The sequence below is a fragment of the Condylura cristata genome, unplaced genomic scaffold (assembly GCF_000260355.1).
Source record: "Condylura cristata isolate star-nosed mole 26May11 unplaced genomic scaffold, ConCri1.0 scaffold00023, whole genome shotgun sequence".
Lineage (NCBI taxonomy): Eukaryota > Metazoa > Chordata > Mammalia > Eulipotyphla > Talpidae > Condylura > Condylura cristata.
In genome coordinates this window covers 24,567,283-24,581,441 of record NW_004567124.1, presented here as the reverse complement: position 1 = coordinate 24,581,441, position 14,159 = coordinate 24,567,283, and the positions used below count along the sequence as shown (strand labels likewise).

Here is a 14,159-nt window from a genome sequence, read left to right as displayed (position 1 = left end):
AAATGACAGGGTACATTTTAGATTTGTGGCGATGCAGTTCTGGGGTCACCCTCACTTAAGAGAGAAGGCCTTTTTTTTTTTTTTTTTTTTTTTTTGAGAGAAGGCCTTTTTGCTGGGCATAAATGTTATGTGGGGCTTCAAGGCAAGAATCTCTTTCAAATTACTCTCAAAATAATCAGGGGCCCTCCCTGGTGGTGCAGCGGGTTAAAACATAGCACTAAGAAGTTAAAGTCACTTTAGCATGAGTTCGATCCCCACCCCTGAGGTGACCCACATGGCATGGCAGACCTCTTCTGACCTGCCTGCTGCTCCCCTCAGTAGTGTACTTTGTCAGTCTGCCTGTTCTGCTCCCCATTCTCTCTGGTGAATCCTCTCACCACCCCTGCACCTCTGGTCTGTACCCTAGTAAATAAATCTTTAAAAAAATAATGCATCAAGTGCTACCTCTACTGTGAAGATTTCTACAACTACCTCATCCCACCATCACTCTTCTTTTTCAGATACGCTGTGTGCTAGTGTTAAACTTTTTACTGACTCTGGTCTCTCTCTCTCTCCAGCTATGTGCTATGCTCATTGTAGACTGAGTATGTAAGTCTATGTCTGTCATATCTCTCACAGGGCCCTGTGCAGAGCTGAATCCCATTAGAGCTTAATAAATACCCATTGCCTCTCACAAATCCAGTTGGGAACTTACCCCTTGTGAACTGGTGTTTTTTTGCCTCCCAGAATAATGACTCTCTTCTCTCTTCATTGGATATGGTATAAGATCAGTTAGTTTTGTTCAGGTTTATCTGCTTTTCAAATTTTCTGTTGTTGTTTCTTTTCTCCTCTTGTTCCTGGCAACTGTTAATACTCCAGTCTCCATGGTATACATTGCATGGATACACACACACACACACAGAGTAGGGATGAATGTGGGAAATAAATCATCTGTAGTTTATAGTATAAAATGGAAAAGACAAATAAGAAATCTTTTATTTCATCTCATTTGACTTTATCCAAGTTTTCTCTAGAGCAATATGCTACAAAAGATTGGGGGCAATGTCTACTTGGACCAGGACCTAATATTGGTTAACCCCAGCCAGACTTAACATGAGAATGGACTTGTTTGTGAATCTAAAGTTGAATGGCCTGTAATGGGATTAAGGAGCTAGCTTAGCATTTACCTGCTATCCAAGAAGAATGGACAGTATTTCCTGAGACACTGTGGGGTTGTTTTTTACTAAGTTTAGTATTATAGCCTCATTACATTCAAGTATTCTTAGCTATTATATTTACATCAGCATTTAAGACCTGATAGTAGGTATTATCTAGGAATAGAAAAAAGCCTTAAATTGCACACCAAAATGTTACCAGTCATTTTCTCTAGATGATGGGGAAATAGTTTAACAGCATTTTCTGTTTTTTTTTCTAGTTTTAATATTTATGCAACTACACACTGCAAGAATACTTTCCACAGTGACTACTATAATTGGTCCTTGTGAGCAAAAATGATATCTGTCACTACATTAACTAGCAGTTTTACTAACAGGTAGGAAAAGCTTTCTAGGATAGTCTTTTTAACAATGGAGAGAAGTAATACTTTGGAGAAGTAACACTTTAATCCATTTAACAGAATACATCATAGAATTTAAAGCCATTTGTCAAATATTCTTTTAGGTACATTAATAAATATTGGTGAATAATTTCTGTGTGTAAATCTTAGTATATAATAGCAGTTGCAGTTTGTAGTAGAAATGTGTGAAGTCTTTCTGTGGAAAAGTCTAAGGGCCAAGAACTTCATATATTTTGTTGGACAGATAACTTCCTTCTCACTAATATGATTTTCATAGAATATTTAACATAGATCAGGCAAAGAGGACCCTGCACAATTTTCAGTTTTGCTAATAGAAGTGATTGAAGTACAAGAGCTAAGAGGGAGATTGGGAAAGGGCGTGGGAATGGTACAAGCCCAAATTTTAAATCACTCCCCGGGGTCTTTGGCTCTATGCTTGAATATTAGAAGCATTAAAAAACAAACAGAGCATAGCTATTTTACTGGCCAAGAAGCATAGCTGCAGCTGCTAAAACACACAACAGGGTAATGCAGTTGAGTCAGCAACTCTTACCTGGGTTGCTGTCATCTCTAGTTACGTTAATTATCTCACTAATCTTCACAGGAAACCTGTGCTTTCGGGGCATTCTTGCCACTTTATAGCTAAAGAAGCTGAGGCTTACAAAGTTCACATCACTTGCCCAGTATCACAGAGCCGTAAAGGACAAGAACTACTTTCCAGTTTGGAAGTGTATCAGATGGAATGAAGGGAAAGCCTAGGTAGCAGGGAAGCCAGGCAAGGCCCATCACAGAGCAGTCCTGTGTGAGCACCACACTTGGCACCTGTGTGCTGCTGCTGGACCCTCAAATTGTCAACTGTCCCTTTGTGTCATTCTTTTGAAATTCTAGCAGGAACATCTTTTTGGTGAACATTATTTCACATGTTAGCATTCTAGCTCCCAGGAAGTATAATATTTGCCTCTTTGGCTTCTATAGTAGATGATTAAGTCCTGCTTCCTACTGAGACAGTTGTAATTAGAGATTCCTCCAATAGGAGAGGTGTTTGGATGCTAGCTAGCTGGGCAGCAACTGTACAAAAGGGTAAATGCTCTCTATCAGCATTGGTGGCCACCGTCCCATGGCATTCTGCTGAGGATGGTTCATCTGGGAATCTGCCTTTGCCATGGGCCTGACTGAGGCCGACAGTACACATAGCATAGGAGCCTTCACGCTGAAGGTGTTTCCTGATTCGCTAAAACTGATTACTACAGAGGTGAATTAATCTCAGTACCAGCCAGAAGCTGGGAGCAGCCTGAGGAGGGAGTATTTAGAAAAGGGATCCTTAGGAAAACCCCTTTCCAGTTTCTGGGTTTAACTGATCCTTAGTATGGTGTTTGGAGACCCTAAATTTCTATGATTATGTTACAATATGTCATTGTATCTTTACCTGACTCACCATATTAATTTTCTTAAAGTGGAAAGGAAAAAAAATTTACATGTACCACCTTTCTTCACTAATTCACTAGCATATCTTTGTCCTTCCAGACTTTCTTGACCTTCTAGGATTAGTGCGCACTTTCTATAAGTATATTCAGGATCTCACATTTTGCCCAGCCTATAATCGGCACTTTAAAAAAATTTCACGAAATGAATGAAATCACTTTGCTGACAATCTTTGAATGGGATGGAATAGATTTTTGTGACATGGGGGGGGATTTATAGTCATGTATGTTTGAAAAATTTTATCATTTTCTTAGATTGCAAAGGATGAAGGGTTACAGTGACGTGCTTTCTAATTTTGTTGTTCCAGGTGTTCCAGGACTTGGGGACTGAAGTACTGTCTGGAGCTGCCAAAGGCTACAACATTTGCCTTTTTGCCTATGGACAGACAGGCTCTGGGAAGACATACACCATGCTGGGGACCCCAGTGAGTGTTAGCCTGAATTTTGTATCGCCCTTGCCACTGAGAGGTAGAACGTGTTTTCCATAGTCTGTCCACCTTCAAGATGAGTGGACCCTCTTCTGGAATGAGAATGGGTTTCTCAGCACTTTAGTTGTAAACTGAGTGATCAACCCTTTTTTATTAAACCCCAAAGGACCTTGGAATTTATGACTGCCTTGATGAAGCAAACCTCATCAGCACTTCTACACGTCTCATACTGTTTCCAAGTTCCAGTTGAAGCTTTTCAGCACACTTAGGCGTGGCAAATACCTGCACTAAATCTTACTGTTGGTTAGAGCTGTGCAGACATAATGCTACTTGTGTTAATGCTGAGTGTTAAAGAGAAGCAGCTGAAGCAGTTACTGAAATGGGAACTTGCAGAAGTGTGTAGAACTTAGTGAGAGTCTTCTTTCATCATCAGGAGAGTCGAGTTCCTCAAGCCCCAACCCTCTCATTTGTGCTGGGTCTCTCCTCTCCCGGGGTGAACCAGGCAAGTCAATGACAAATAACACTACACCGGGATGTTCTCTGGGACACTTCTCCTTCTCAAAGATACTCCCTGCTGCCTTGAGCCGGGGAGAGTTTGCCCATGTTTAGTGTAGTTTCATGTATTTGAAATTTAAAAAGGAAAATCCCCACCAAGCCAGGGGTATAAAGTCCTTAAACCTGAGTCTAGGTAACCACTAGATCAAAATTGAAGAAGCCACTGCTCTTTAAATGTGCATTAAAAAAAAAAAAGTATTTTGAATAGCATGTGGTTTTGAATACCAAACCTCTTATTTGTGCAAAGATAGGAAGTAGGGTTTTAGGAGGGGCCACAGTGATAAAGTGGATTTTTCTGAGAATGCTAGAATGTTAATTGTATGAAAGGAGGAACTTGGGTTTGCTGGTGATGCCTTTATTTGCTCCAATAAGTGTCTCCTGAGAGCACTTGCAAATAGTCTTCTACATACTGCTGCCCAGAGCAAAGAGCCTCACACAAGGAAATCACAGGCCTATTACCATGCTAAGGTGGTTCTTGGGTATTGGGGGGAGAGTGTCACCATGAGTAAACAGTAACGTGTTTCTTCCTTTTATTCTCCAGGCTTCTGTTGGATTGACACCACGGATATGTGAGGTACAGACTCTTTTGAGCGGATCCTCTCAAAGTAGGTCTCCTTTGTACACCCCTTTCAGTAAGAACACAACCCTCTGGTTTGTGCAGGGTCTGTTCATCGGGGAGGAAGACCATGGCCCACCGCCTTCCTCCTGTAGGATAAAAGTAAGGTGAGAAACTATCAGGCTCCAGGGCCTAAAATGTTTCTGTTTCCATTCTGAATTCTAGCATGGTCAGCTGTCTTCTCTTTGCTTCCAGAGTCATCCACATCCACAGAATGGAGAAAATCCACAGGAGAAATATCTTGCCACCCAGCGAGATGAGAAACATACTTAGGCCCTTGGGTGTAGGATACTTAATTCCTATCCTCAGGCATAACCATGCAGATGTCCACTTCGGTGGACCAGATTGCGCTGGCTGTTGTTCCTTCTCTTACTGTTCTGCAGTTTCATACTAGCTTTTGGAACTTCTCCTCTGGTCCTCTCCTGGGATGTTCTCTGGTGAAGTAGTTCCCAAACTCTAGCTCCCATCTCAGTTTTGGCTAATCCAAGATAAAGTTTTAACCAATATATAATAGAAAACTTTTCATTAATTCCATCTATTACACTTTTTTGGTGTTCAAAATGTACTTTTTTAAAAAAGGATTAAGATGTAAATCATATACCATGAAATCCATACTTTTGGGTATGTGTCCAGTGCTTGTTATGATATTTGTAAAGTCCAGCTAACATCACCATCCAATTCCAGAATGTTTTCATCACATCCCGAAGAATAAATGTACTGTTTAAAAGTAAAATGATGGTGAATATGTATATTAATGTTTTATTGTCTATGAAATCTGGCAACCACTGTTCTGAGTGGCAGCTGGGATTCTGGTATCCATAGACAAGCAGGGTAGGGAGAAGCATCTTATGAGAAGAGTGTACAGAGTTTAGGTTGGAGCTGGAGACTCCCCCCACCTTTTTTCCTTCTGTTATTATTCTTGTGTTTTTGGCAGCTAATACCATAGGCAGCATTCATGTGGTGCAGAAGAACTTTCTGTGAAAGTCTGCTTTCTTATTTAACAAAATCTTTACTGATTTTAGCAAGGAACTATAGCTGTAATATTATCTTTAAAAAGAATAAAATGTCATGGATATCTATAAGATAGAATACCTTATACAAATCCCAGTGCATAAAACAACTAAAATGAGAGTTGTCCTGCTTAAGCTAGGGGTGGGGACCAGAACCCGTCTCACCTAGCTTCCCTCATTGCTTGACTGTGTCCTCTGAGGTGATTTCACAAAGCAACAGGATTCAGGGTTCACATTTGAAAGCCATTTCAAGAAACGAGCTTATAGATTCTTTGCTGTGGCTACCTGTGGCTGATCAAGGCAGGTCGCAGCATACCCTAAAGCTGAAATAGCCTCTTGAAGGCTACACTTGAACCAACACTGACATTCTATACCTAAAACAGTCACTGCTCCACACAGGTGAATTGGTGGTGGGAGGCCCATAAGGATTACAACTGAGAAGAAAAAATGCTCAAAATGAAGACTGATATAAAAAAATATAAATATAAATATAAATAAGTAAATAAAAAGATAATAACTAGGAAAAAATAAAAAATAAAACAGCCACTGCTCAACACCCCATGATACATGCAGAAACAGACTCCAGGGGGAGCTCTGGTTTAACCAGAATATCAGTCTAGAGGTGGAATTTGAGTAAGAACTAGGACCTTCTCATTTTTTGACTCATTGTTCCTCTCCCCACACACACCTTTTATACCCCCAAATCTAATTTTACACTGTATTTTCTCCAAATCTAATTTTTTAAAGATATTACCATTTTCAAAATCTAATTGCCTTTTTCTGAATGTCCCTAGTTTCCTAGAAATCTATAATGAACGTGTGCGGGATCTGCTGAAGCAATCTGACCCCAAAAGGTCCTATACCCTGCGCGTCAGGGAGCACCCAGAGATGGGGCCCTATGTACAAGGTGAGCCACTTTGGTCCTGCGGTCTGATTCCAGACTGACACCTGAGAATTTCTTGTGATGGTCAGTAAGTCATTCAACAAATGTATACTGAGCACTTTCCATGTGCCAGCCCCTATTTAGTAGGCACTGAATATGAGCCAATAAATAGAAAAGACAGTCCTGATATCACAGGTAAGCTTACAACCTAGTCATAAACCTGTATTACAAGTTATGATAAAGGCTAATAAAAGATAAATACAGTGACAGAAATGAAGATTGGGTGAGGTGGGTGACGCAACCTCATGGGGCTGTCCGGAAAAGCTTCTCCCTGAGGGCATTTAGGAGGCAGTCAGGTGAAGAATGGTGTAGCAGAGGGGAAAAGTATTTGAGATGAAGGGAGCACCTAACTAAGTAACTCAGAGAAGGTGTGGTGACTTTAAGGTAGTTTGTGTGTCTAGAGCTTGGTGAGTGAGAAGGAAAATCTCTTGGAACAAGGTTGGGTCAGAGGTAACAGATCCAAAGAAGAATGAATTGACTCCCAGATTACTGTTTCCTTTTGGGGTGGTACTTCCTTTGGGGGGTGATATTCAAGAAGATTAGGAGATGTTAGACATGGTGTAGGGTTTTCATCATCAAATTCTAATATTTGGTAGCATGTTTTATTTCATTAGGCTAGACCTTGTTATTAAATAGGAATAGTGGGTTCTTTTGTGGAGGAAGTTTTATTACCCTTTCAGGTCAGTCAATAAGAAGTAACATATGAATTTTATGTTCCTAGTCCCATAACAACGTGCTAATTTCACTCCTGGTGAGGAAAGGGACATGAAAGATGAATAAGTGGTCTCTTATCAAGCTATGACCAGTAAAAGACTTAGTATGTTGCTAGTCACTGATTCTGTTACCCATGTCTTTACTGAATGTGTCATCATAAATGACAGCCTGGGAAAAACAACAAAAATCCCATTTACTTTGTTGGGATCCAGTTGGAGTTTCCTCTGTAAAGCTCAGTGGATCTACATTCTTCTATAAAGCAGTACTTTGAAAGCAGACTGAGTTGATACAACATTGCTATAACTTTTCTACTTTTTCTTTTATTTTAATATGTGTGGGAACTAGAGGGTACTTCAGACATGGTGCAAATGTCCAAAAGATAAAATAAATAAATATAGCTTAAAAAACAGTTAAGGGACAGTTACAAGGTGATGGAGCTAGTTGAGAAAGGGTTGGAACTAGGATCGGAGTTGAGGAATGAGATCAGATCCTGTGCAGCAAGGAGAGCCTTTGATCGGCATAGTAACTAGACATGAGAATTCATGGGAGGTCATATAGCTTGGGCCCTATATCCAATGTCAGTGACAGGATCAGGCCTAAAAAATACCAGGGCTTGGCCCTCCCTGGTGGTACAGAGGATTAAAGTGCAGCACTATGAAGCTGGAAGTGGTGTGAATTCGATCCCCACCCCGGAGGTGACCCACATGGCACAGCAGACCTCTCCTGACCCGCTCGCTGCTCCCCTCAGCAGTGCACTTGGTCGATCTGCCTGTTCTCTTCCCCACTGTCTCTCTGGTGAAACCTGTCATTGTCCCTGCATCTCTGGCCTATACCAGTTCTGTATTCATTAAAAACAAAACAAAACAAAACAAAAAAACAAAACAGGGTTTTTTGTATACTTTCAGAGAATGAACCCTTGGTTGGGGAGATGTTTGATAAGAGGTGATAATAAATCAGGAAGGCTTTTATATTCTTTGAGTGAAAAATCTGTACTTTTTTTTATAAGTTTATTTTTACATCATTTTGTACATTTTTTTTTTCATCTCAATTGTAATCCCCGTGGGTTTCCCATCACCAAGTCACCCATGTGCCATCATCATAGTGAAAAATCTGTACTTTTTTCAAGTTGTTACAAATATAGGTGGATGTTTCTCAATTTGTTCATGAAAGCCATGAACTCAAATAGTACAGAACCAGCATTGTAAGCTGAGACCCTGAATAGTCACAGTGAACTCTGTTATCCTGCCTCTTCTAGCATTATGGAAAACATTTTTTTTAAAAGATTTATTTATCTATGCATACAGAACTGGGGTACAGACCAGAGGTACAGAGGCAGTGAGAGGGAAAAGAACAGGCTGACTGATGAGTACACTGCTGAGGGGAGCAGTGGGCGGGTCAGGAGAGGTCTGCTGAGCCATGTGGTCACCTCCGGGGCGGGGATCAAACTCATGCTAAAAGCTTTAGCTTCTCAGTGCTGTGCTTTAACCTGCAGCACTACTGGGGAGGATCCGGAAAACATTTTTTTTTTAAGGTGAAAGATTATGCAATCTGAAGAGAAACCAGAGTATGAAAAACTTACTTTTTTAAGTGTCTGCTTTAACTTTTCCCTTTGTATTACCTGCCTGCTGCCTACCTGTTTGTATCTGTGTCCATCCATCATAATGTCCTCCTATCTATTTAGCTGTTTGTCCCCAGGTTCATCCATTTGGTGAATACCAGAGTGACTTCTGAATTGAAACCGATTCTGTGGGAAATTATTGAACCCTACTGGAGGACTGTACTGTTGAGGAAGCAATTGGAAATATGAAAATACCATAAAAGCTTTAAAGAATTTATAATTCTAATTTAGAATTGTGAGGTGAGATTTGGTGGCTGCCTAAATCTAAGGAAAGGAAAGGTATATAGCCTGTTAGTTTTCCATTAAAAAGACTATTAATTAGATGATAGATTAAGTTGAAATTTAAAATTTACAGGGCTCTACCTAAAACACACGTAAATGGTCCATGGCTATAGGTTTATGTGTATATAAGTGAAACAAAGACAAAATTTTATCTTTGCTTTGGCCTCTATTTTAACATAAAGGGATGGTATAATTCAGGTGTTGGGGGTAGTTGAGAGTCTAGAAAAAATTATATTTTCTTTGTACTCAATCTTCAAATAATAAGTTTTTTTTTTCTTTTTAATTTTTATTCCTTTCCCCCTGTGCTTTTCTGCACTGACTAGCGGTAGCAGTAGCTAGTCTTGTTCCAAGTCTAATATTACTAGTCTTTCTCAGCATCATCATTTTAGTATTGTGATGTTTGCAGTAGCACTTTTTTTTTTTTTGCTACTTTAAAAAATGTTTAATTTTGGGGTTCCATTTGTGCTTTTCCATATTTGCACATGGTCCACTTGTTTGCTTTTAATACTCTTTATCATATGCTCTCAAACTGTGATGAGAGCCAGTTTTAAAATGATTTCCAATTCACAGCATACTAATACTTTTATAAAATACAGTGAAGATGAATTACTTGAAAAATAGAAGAGATGTCTTAATTATAGGCCAAATTCTTCTTCTGGCTTCAAAAGATTTAAAATTACTCTGTCATATTATTATAAAAGTTTCTGACACTCTCAATATCTGTACTTATGTCATTGCATACCATTGAACACTTGGGAACTGACTTCAGTCTCTGGACCACACTTGAGTGGTCATATGTTGACTGATTAAGGGAATGGTTGAACTTACTAAGAAATTTTATTTTTTAAATTTTTTTAAAGATTTATTTATTTATGCATACAGAATTGGAGTACAGGGCAGATGTGCAGGGGTGGTGAGAGGATTCACCAGAGATAGAGTGGGGAGTAGAATAAGCTGACTGAAGAAGTACATTGCTGAAGGGAGCAGTGGGAGGGCCAGGAGAGGTCTGCCACGCTATATGGGTCACCTCTGGGGTGGGGATCAAACTCATGCTGAAGTGGCTTTAGCTTCTTAGTGCTGTGCTTTAACCCACTGTGCCACCAGGGAGGGCCCTTATTTTTTAATTTTTAAACAAGTCAAACTTTTGGAAGAGTTGCAAGTACAAAGAACTTTTTTGAACGATTTACTAGAAAACTACCAACCTAATGACCCTTTTCCCCTGATGATTTTAGGGTGTTTTTCCTACAAATGAGAATGTTCTTTATAATTACGGAAGGCCCTCATTATTCCAAAGAATCTTGGCAGCATTTAATGTCCTCCTGATGTTGAACAAAACATTATTTGGGGACCTTAATCTCATTATACATCAAACATTTAAATTTGTAGTTTCCAAGAATTTGTGATATTAAGTGACATGTTATTCCATCTGATCCATACATCTCAAGTAGGCTAAATGCCTACTTGAGAATCATTAGGGCGTTAGTCATTAGGGTGTCTATAGGGTTCTTCAGTAGGAAGAGTAACTCAATCATTCTGGCTTTAACACACTAAACACCAACAAATTTTGATTTGTCCCATTACTCATGATTTTAATGTCCTCACTAATGTTGATATTTTCCAGGCTTCTTCATTTTGAAATTACAGTTTTACATTTTAATCAAATATTTTGCAACTATCCAGATATCTTCATCATGCTTCCAGTAAATTTATGTCAGTATGCTTTCCCATTTTATTCTGTGGGTGACACTGTTACTTTTGTCTTGATGCCCAAATTACCTCAGATTTAGTCAAATCCTCTTCAAGTACATGTCTGTTACATTTTGACGTATCACCCTCATCCTTGGGCACTAGCTTTCTGGCATACAAAATAGTTCAGGCTCATCTACTTTCCTCCCTCAGTCTGGGAATCACTCATTTCTCCTGTTTCTTTTTTAAATCGAAGGCTAGTATTTAGAAGCCAAGGTTTAAGTGCTAGATAACACTCATTGCTTCTGAGATGTTGTAATTCTGAATCCCTCTGAATGGACAGAGCTAGGTAAAGAAGTTCACATTAGTATCTTCGATTGTGATCCAGCACAACAGGACTCATTCTGGATTTCCCCTCTCTGTACTTGTAATTCCTGCATCCACTGGTGAAAATCCTTCTTTGAACTGTGCCGCTATGTGTAATTAATTGTCTTTTCAATTGAATTTCTTTCTTACGTGGCTGCCTCACCTGGCTGGGTTTTGTTCCCCTGTGTTCCACACCTCACCACAGGAATCCCTGCACACCACATCCAGGTTCCAACACTCTATGCCACACTGTGTGCAGCATAACATGTATGCAGTACTTCTTATTGACTGACCTGAAAACAAAACCCAAACACCTTGCAGGTGCTTCAATCCCCCTCTTGGTGTTTGAATCCCATTGCTGGACCCCCTCCCCATCCTGACATGAAAGCTCTGTTGACACCACCATTTTCTCTGTGGGGTTTGCCCTTCTCTGAGCTCTGATGTGGTCAGTAGCCTCACAGGTTTGCTTTCATGCTTTTAAGCATCTCTTTACCTGCCTAATGTCTGCCTAGCTGACAGTGGCCACATTCAAGTCTCACTCCTCTAGCGTCTGTCCTGACCAGTCCTCTGACCTGAGCATTTATTATCTCTTCTGTGACACGTGGCCATTCACCTTCTCGTAATTGTAAATTGTAGGGGTAGAGCCATCTGTATTGTTTGTTTCATATACCAAACTGAGTCTGCCATTTTGTGGGACACATAGCACTGGTATACTTCAGGAACTTAGTGAAGGCCAAATGAACTCATGTATGAGAAGTCCTTTAGAGGAAAATTGTTAATGATCATCATTATTGTTAGCATTTCTTATCCATCCTAGAACTTAATCTCTCAGAGGGCAGAAACCTGCATTATCAGAGCCTATTATAGTACCTGACAGTAGAAATCAAGAAATATTTATTGATTTAACTTATTGTCAATGAATTTTAGCTAATTTCCCTCATGTCTGTTGAATGATATGAGATGTGAAATACGAAGTTAAAGATCTACAGGAAAAGGTTAAGTATTACCAAAAATTTTATTCAATTTCTTTTTCCTCCTCCCTCACAAATCTGATAGGTTTATCTCAACATGTAGTTACCAACTATAACCAAGTAATTCAACTCTTGGAGGAGGGAATAGCAAACAGGTAACAGGTTTGTTTGTTCCTGGCTTTTTTTTTTTCAGCTTCATTCTCTGTCCTGTGTTCTCATCCCTTTTGGAGTGTATGATGGTACTTGTCTCTCAGCACACACATTCACAGTGAGGAGACCTTTCTCAGAACAGTAATGCACATAGAGCAAGGTGCAGTGACTGTGATTAATGCTCTTCTCACTGATGATGAGACTGAAGTTTGTATAATATTAGGCAGTAAGCCCAGTCATTGTATACTTTGTCTTATAATTCACAACGTCAGCTATTTGGACCAAACAAAAGATTATTGCCTGCACTGGCATTTCATCAGGCTTGCTAAAATATAGTGTAAAATATTTTAGAATATTATTTTTCTTCTACTGTTGGAGACTTGTAAAGATTTCCCAAAAAAGACTGCTTGAATCTATGACTAAGCACTTTAGACTCTTCTAAAAGCCATTGTAAATTGTAATAGCATTCCAGTTGTTAGCTACTTTGAAATAGCCAGAATGCTATTTATACCTGAAAAAAAATAGCATTTTTTTCTGAAAAATAATGGGAGTTTTAGAGTCTTCTGTAGCAGCTACAACTTCATTGAATATAAAGAAAAAATTTTTTAATTTAACATTCTACCTTTGGGTTTCACAGAACTGTCCTGGAGACACTTCTTTGGTCTTCAGGATATCCTGAGTTACTTTCTCTTTAAGTATCAGGCTTCACCTTTTTCTTTTTATCTTTGAATCATGAGACCAGAGACTAGATTTTTGACTATTTTCTTCAATTCTCTAGCTCCTCTGAGAATGTCAATGAGATGGCCTTAAGTTGAAGTATGACTGACTTAGACTCAAAGGGAAGATCTGACTCCAAGGGTTATTGTGGGAATGCATTAAGGGGGCTATGAATTCCGTGTGACTTAAGCATGGTATTGATGTAACTCAGGATACATTTTCAAAGCCTTTTCTGGCACTATACAATTAATTTTTGCTGTTTTTGAGCCTTTTCTAGTGAGCTGTCTACGTCTACTTAAATTGTTCAGTTAGGTTTGTCTGCTTTGGGTATCTTCTTCCAGGTTGATGATATTCTAGTATTTCCCTGTTCAGCTCTGGGTTTTGCCTCTATTGCTTTAAAAAAAAAAAAGTTTTAATGTGATTTAACTATGTAGATGCTATCTTCCCTGTTATTTTCAGAATCATGACCTCACTGCTTCTAACCTCTTTGAATCCCTCTCCTAATTGTACTGGGCTAAACATGGCTATTTTGTGATTCTTACTGTGAATCTCAATACTAACATTTCTTGTGCTCACCATGGAGCCTTAAGGATCCAGGATTCATAAACAACCTTTGCCATAATGGTCTTGTCTTATATACACAGAATCACAGCAGCCACCCATGTTCACGAGGCAAGCAGCAGATCCCACGCCATCTTCACAATCCACTACGCACAGGTTGGTTACTTCTTATGTTTACTAGATTTCATTCTTTCCTTATTCCTTTTGCAAAATTCTTTTTTTCCTTTCTCTTTGCTTTTCCTCTCTTCACACTTGCATGCACAGGTCCCCTGATAATAAGCCTCTATTATAAGCACCTACAGATACAATCTATTCAGCTACATATGTAGAGTAGAGGCATTTCTTCAAGACTAATCAAAATATTTTCTATTTACATGTTACTTTTTAAAAATTTTATTTTCGGGGCCCTCCCTGGTGGCGCAGCGGGTTAAAGCACTGCACTGAGAAGCCAGGGCCGCTTCCGCATGAGTTCGATTCCCGCCTGCCCCGGAGGTGACCACATGGCG

The 14,159-nt window shown here is 39.4% G+C and overlaps 1 protein-coding gene across 1 annotated transcript in view; it reads left to right on the top strand.

Moving 5' to 3' along the window:
• STARD9 (StAR-related lipid transfer (START) domain containing 9) overlaps positions 1-14,159 on the top strand; it is a 103,798-nt gene that overhangs the window by 40,071 nt on the left and 49,568 nt on the right. Inside the window, exons 4-9 of the mRNA XM_004687551.2 lie at positions 3,345-3,461; positions 4,561-4,593; positions 4,681-4,742; positions 6,440-6,552; positions 12,311-12,380; positions 13,737-13,809. Of these exons, the coding sequence (XP_004687608.1) occupies positions 3,345-3,461; positions 4,561-4,593; positions 4,681-4,742; positions 6,440-6,552; positions 12,311-12,380; positions 13,737-13,809 (468 nt within the window). The remainder of the gene's footprint in view (positions 1-3,344; positions 3,462-4,560; positions 4,594-4,680; positions 4,743-6,439; positions 6,553-12,310; positions 12,381-13,736; positions 13,810-14,159) is intronic.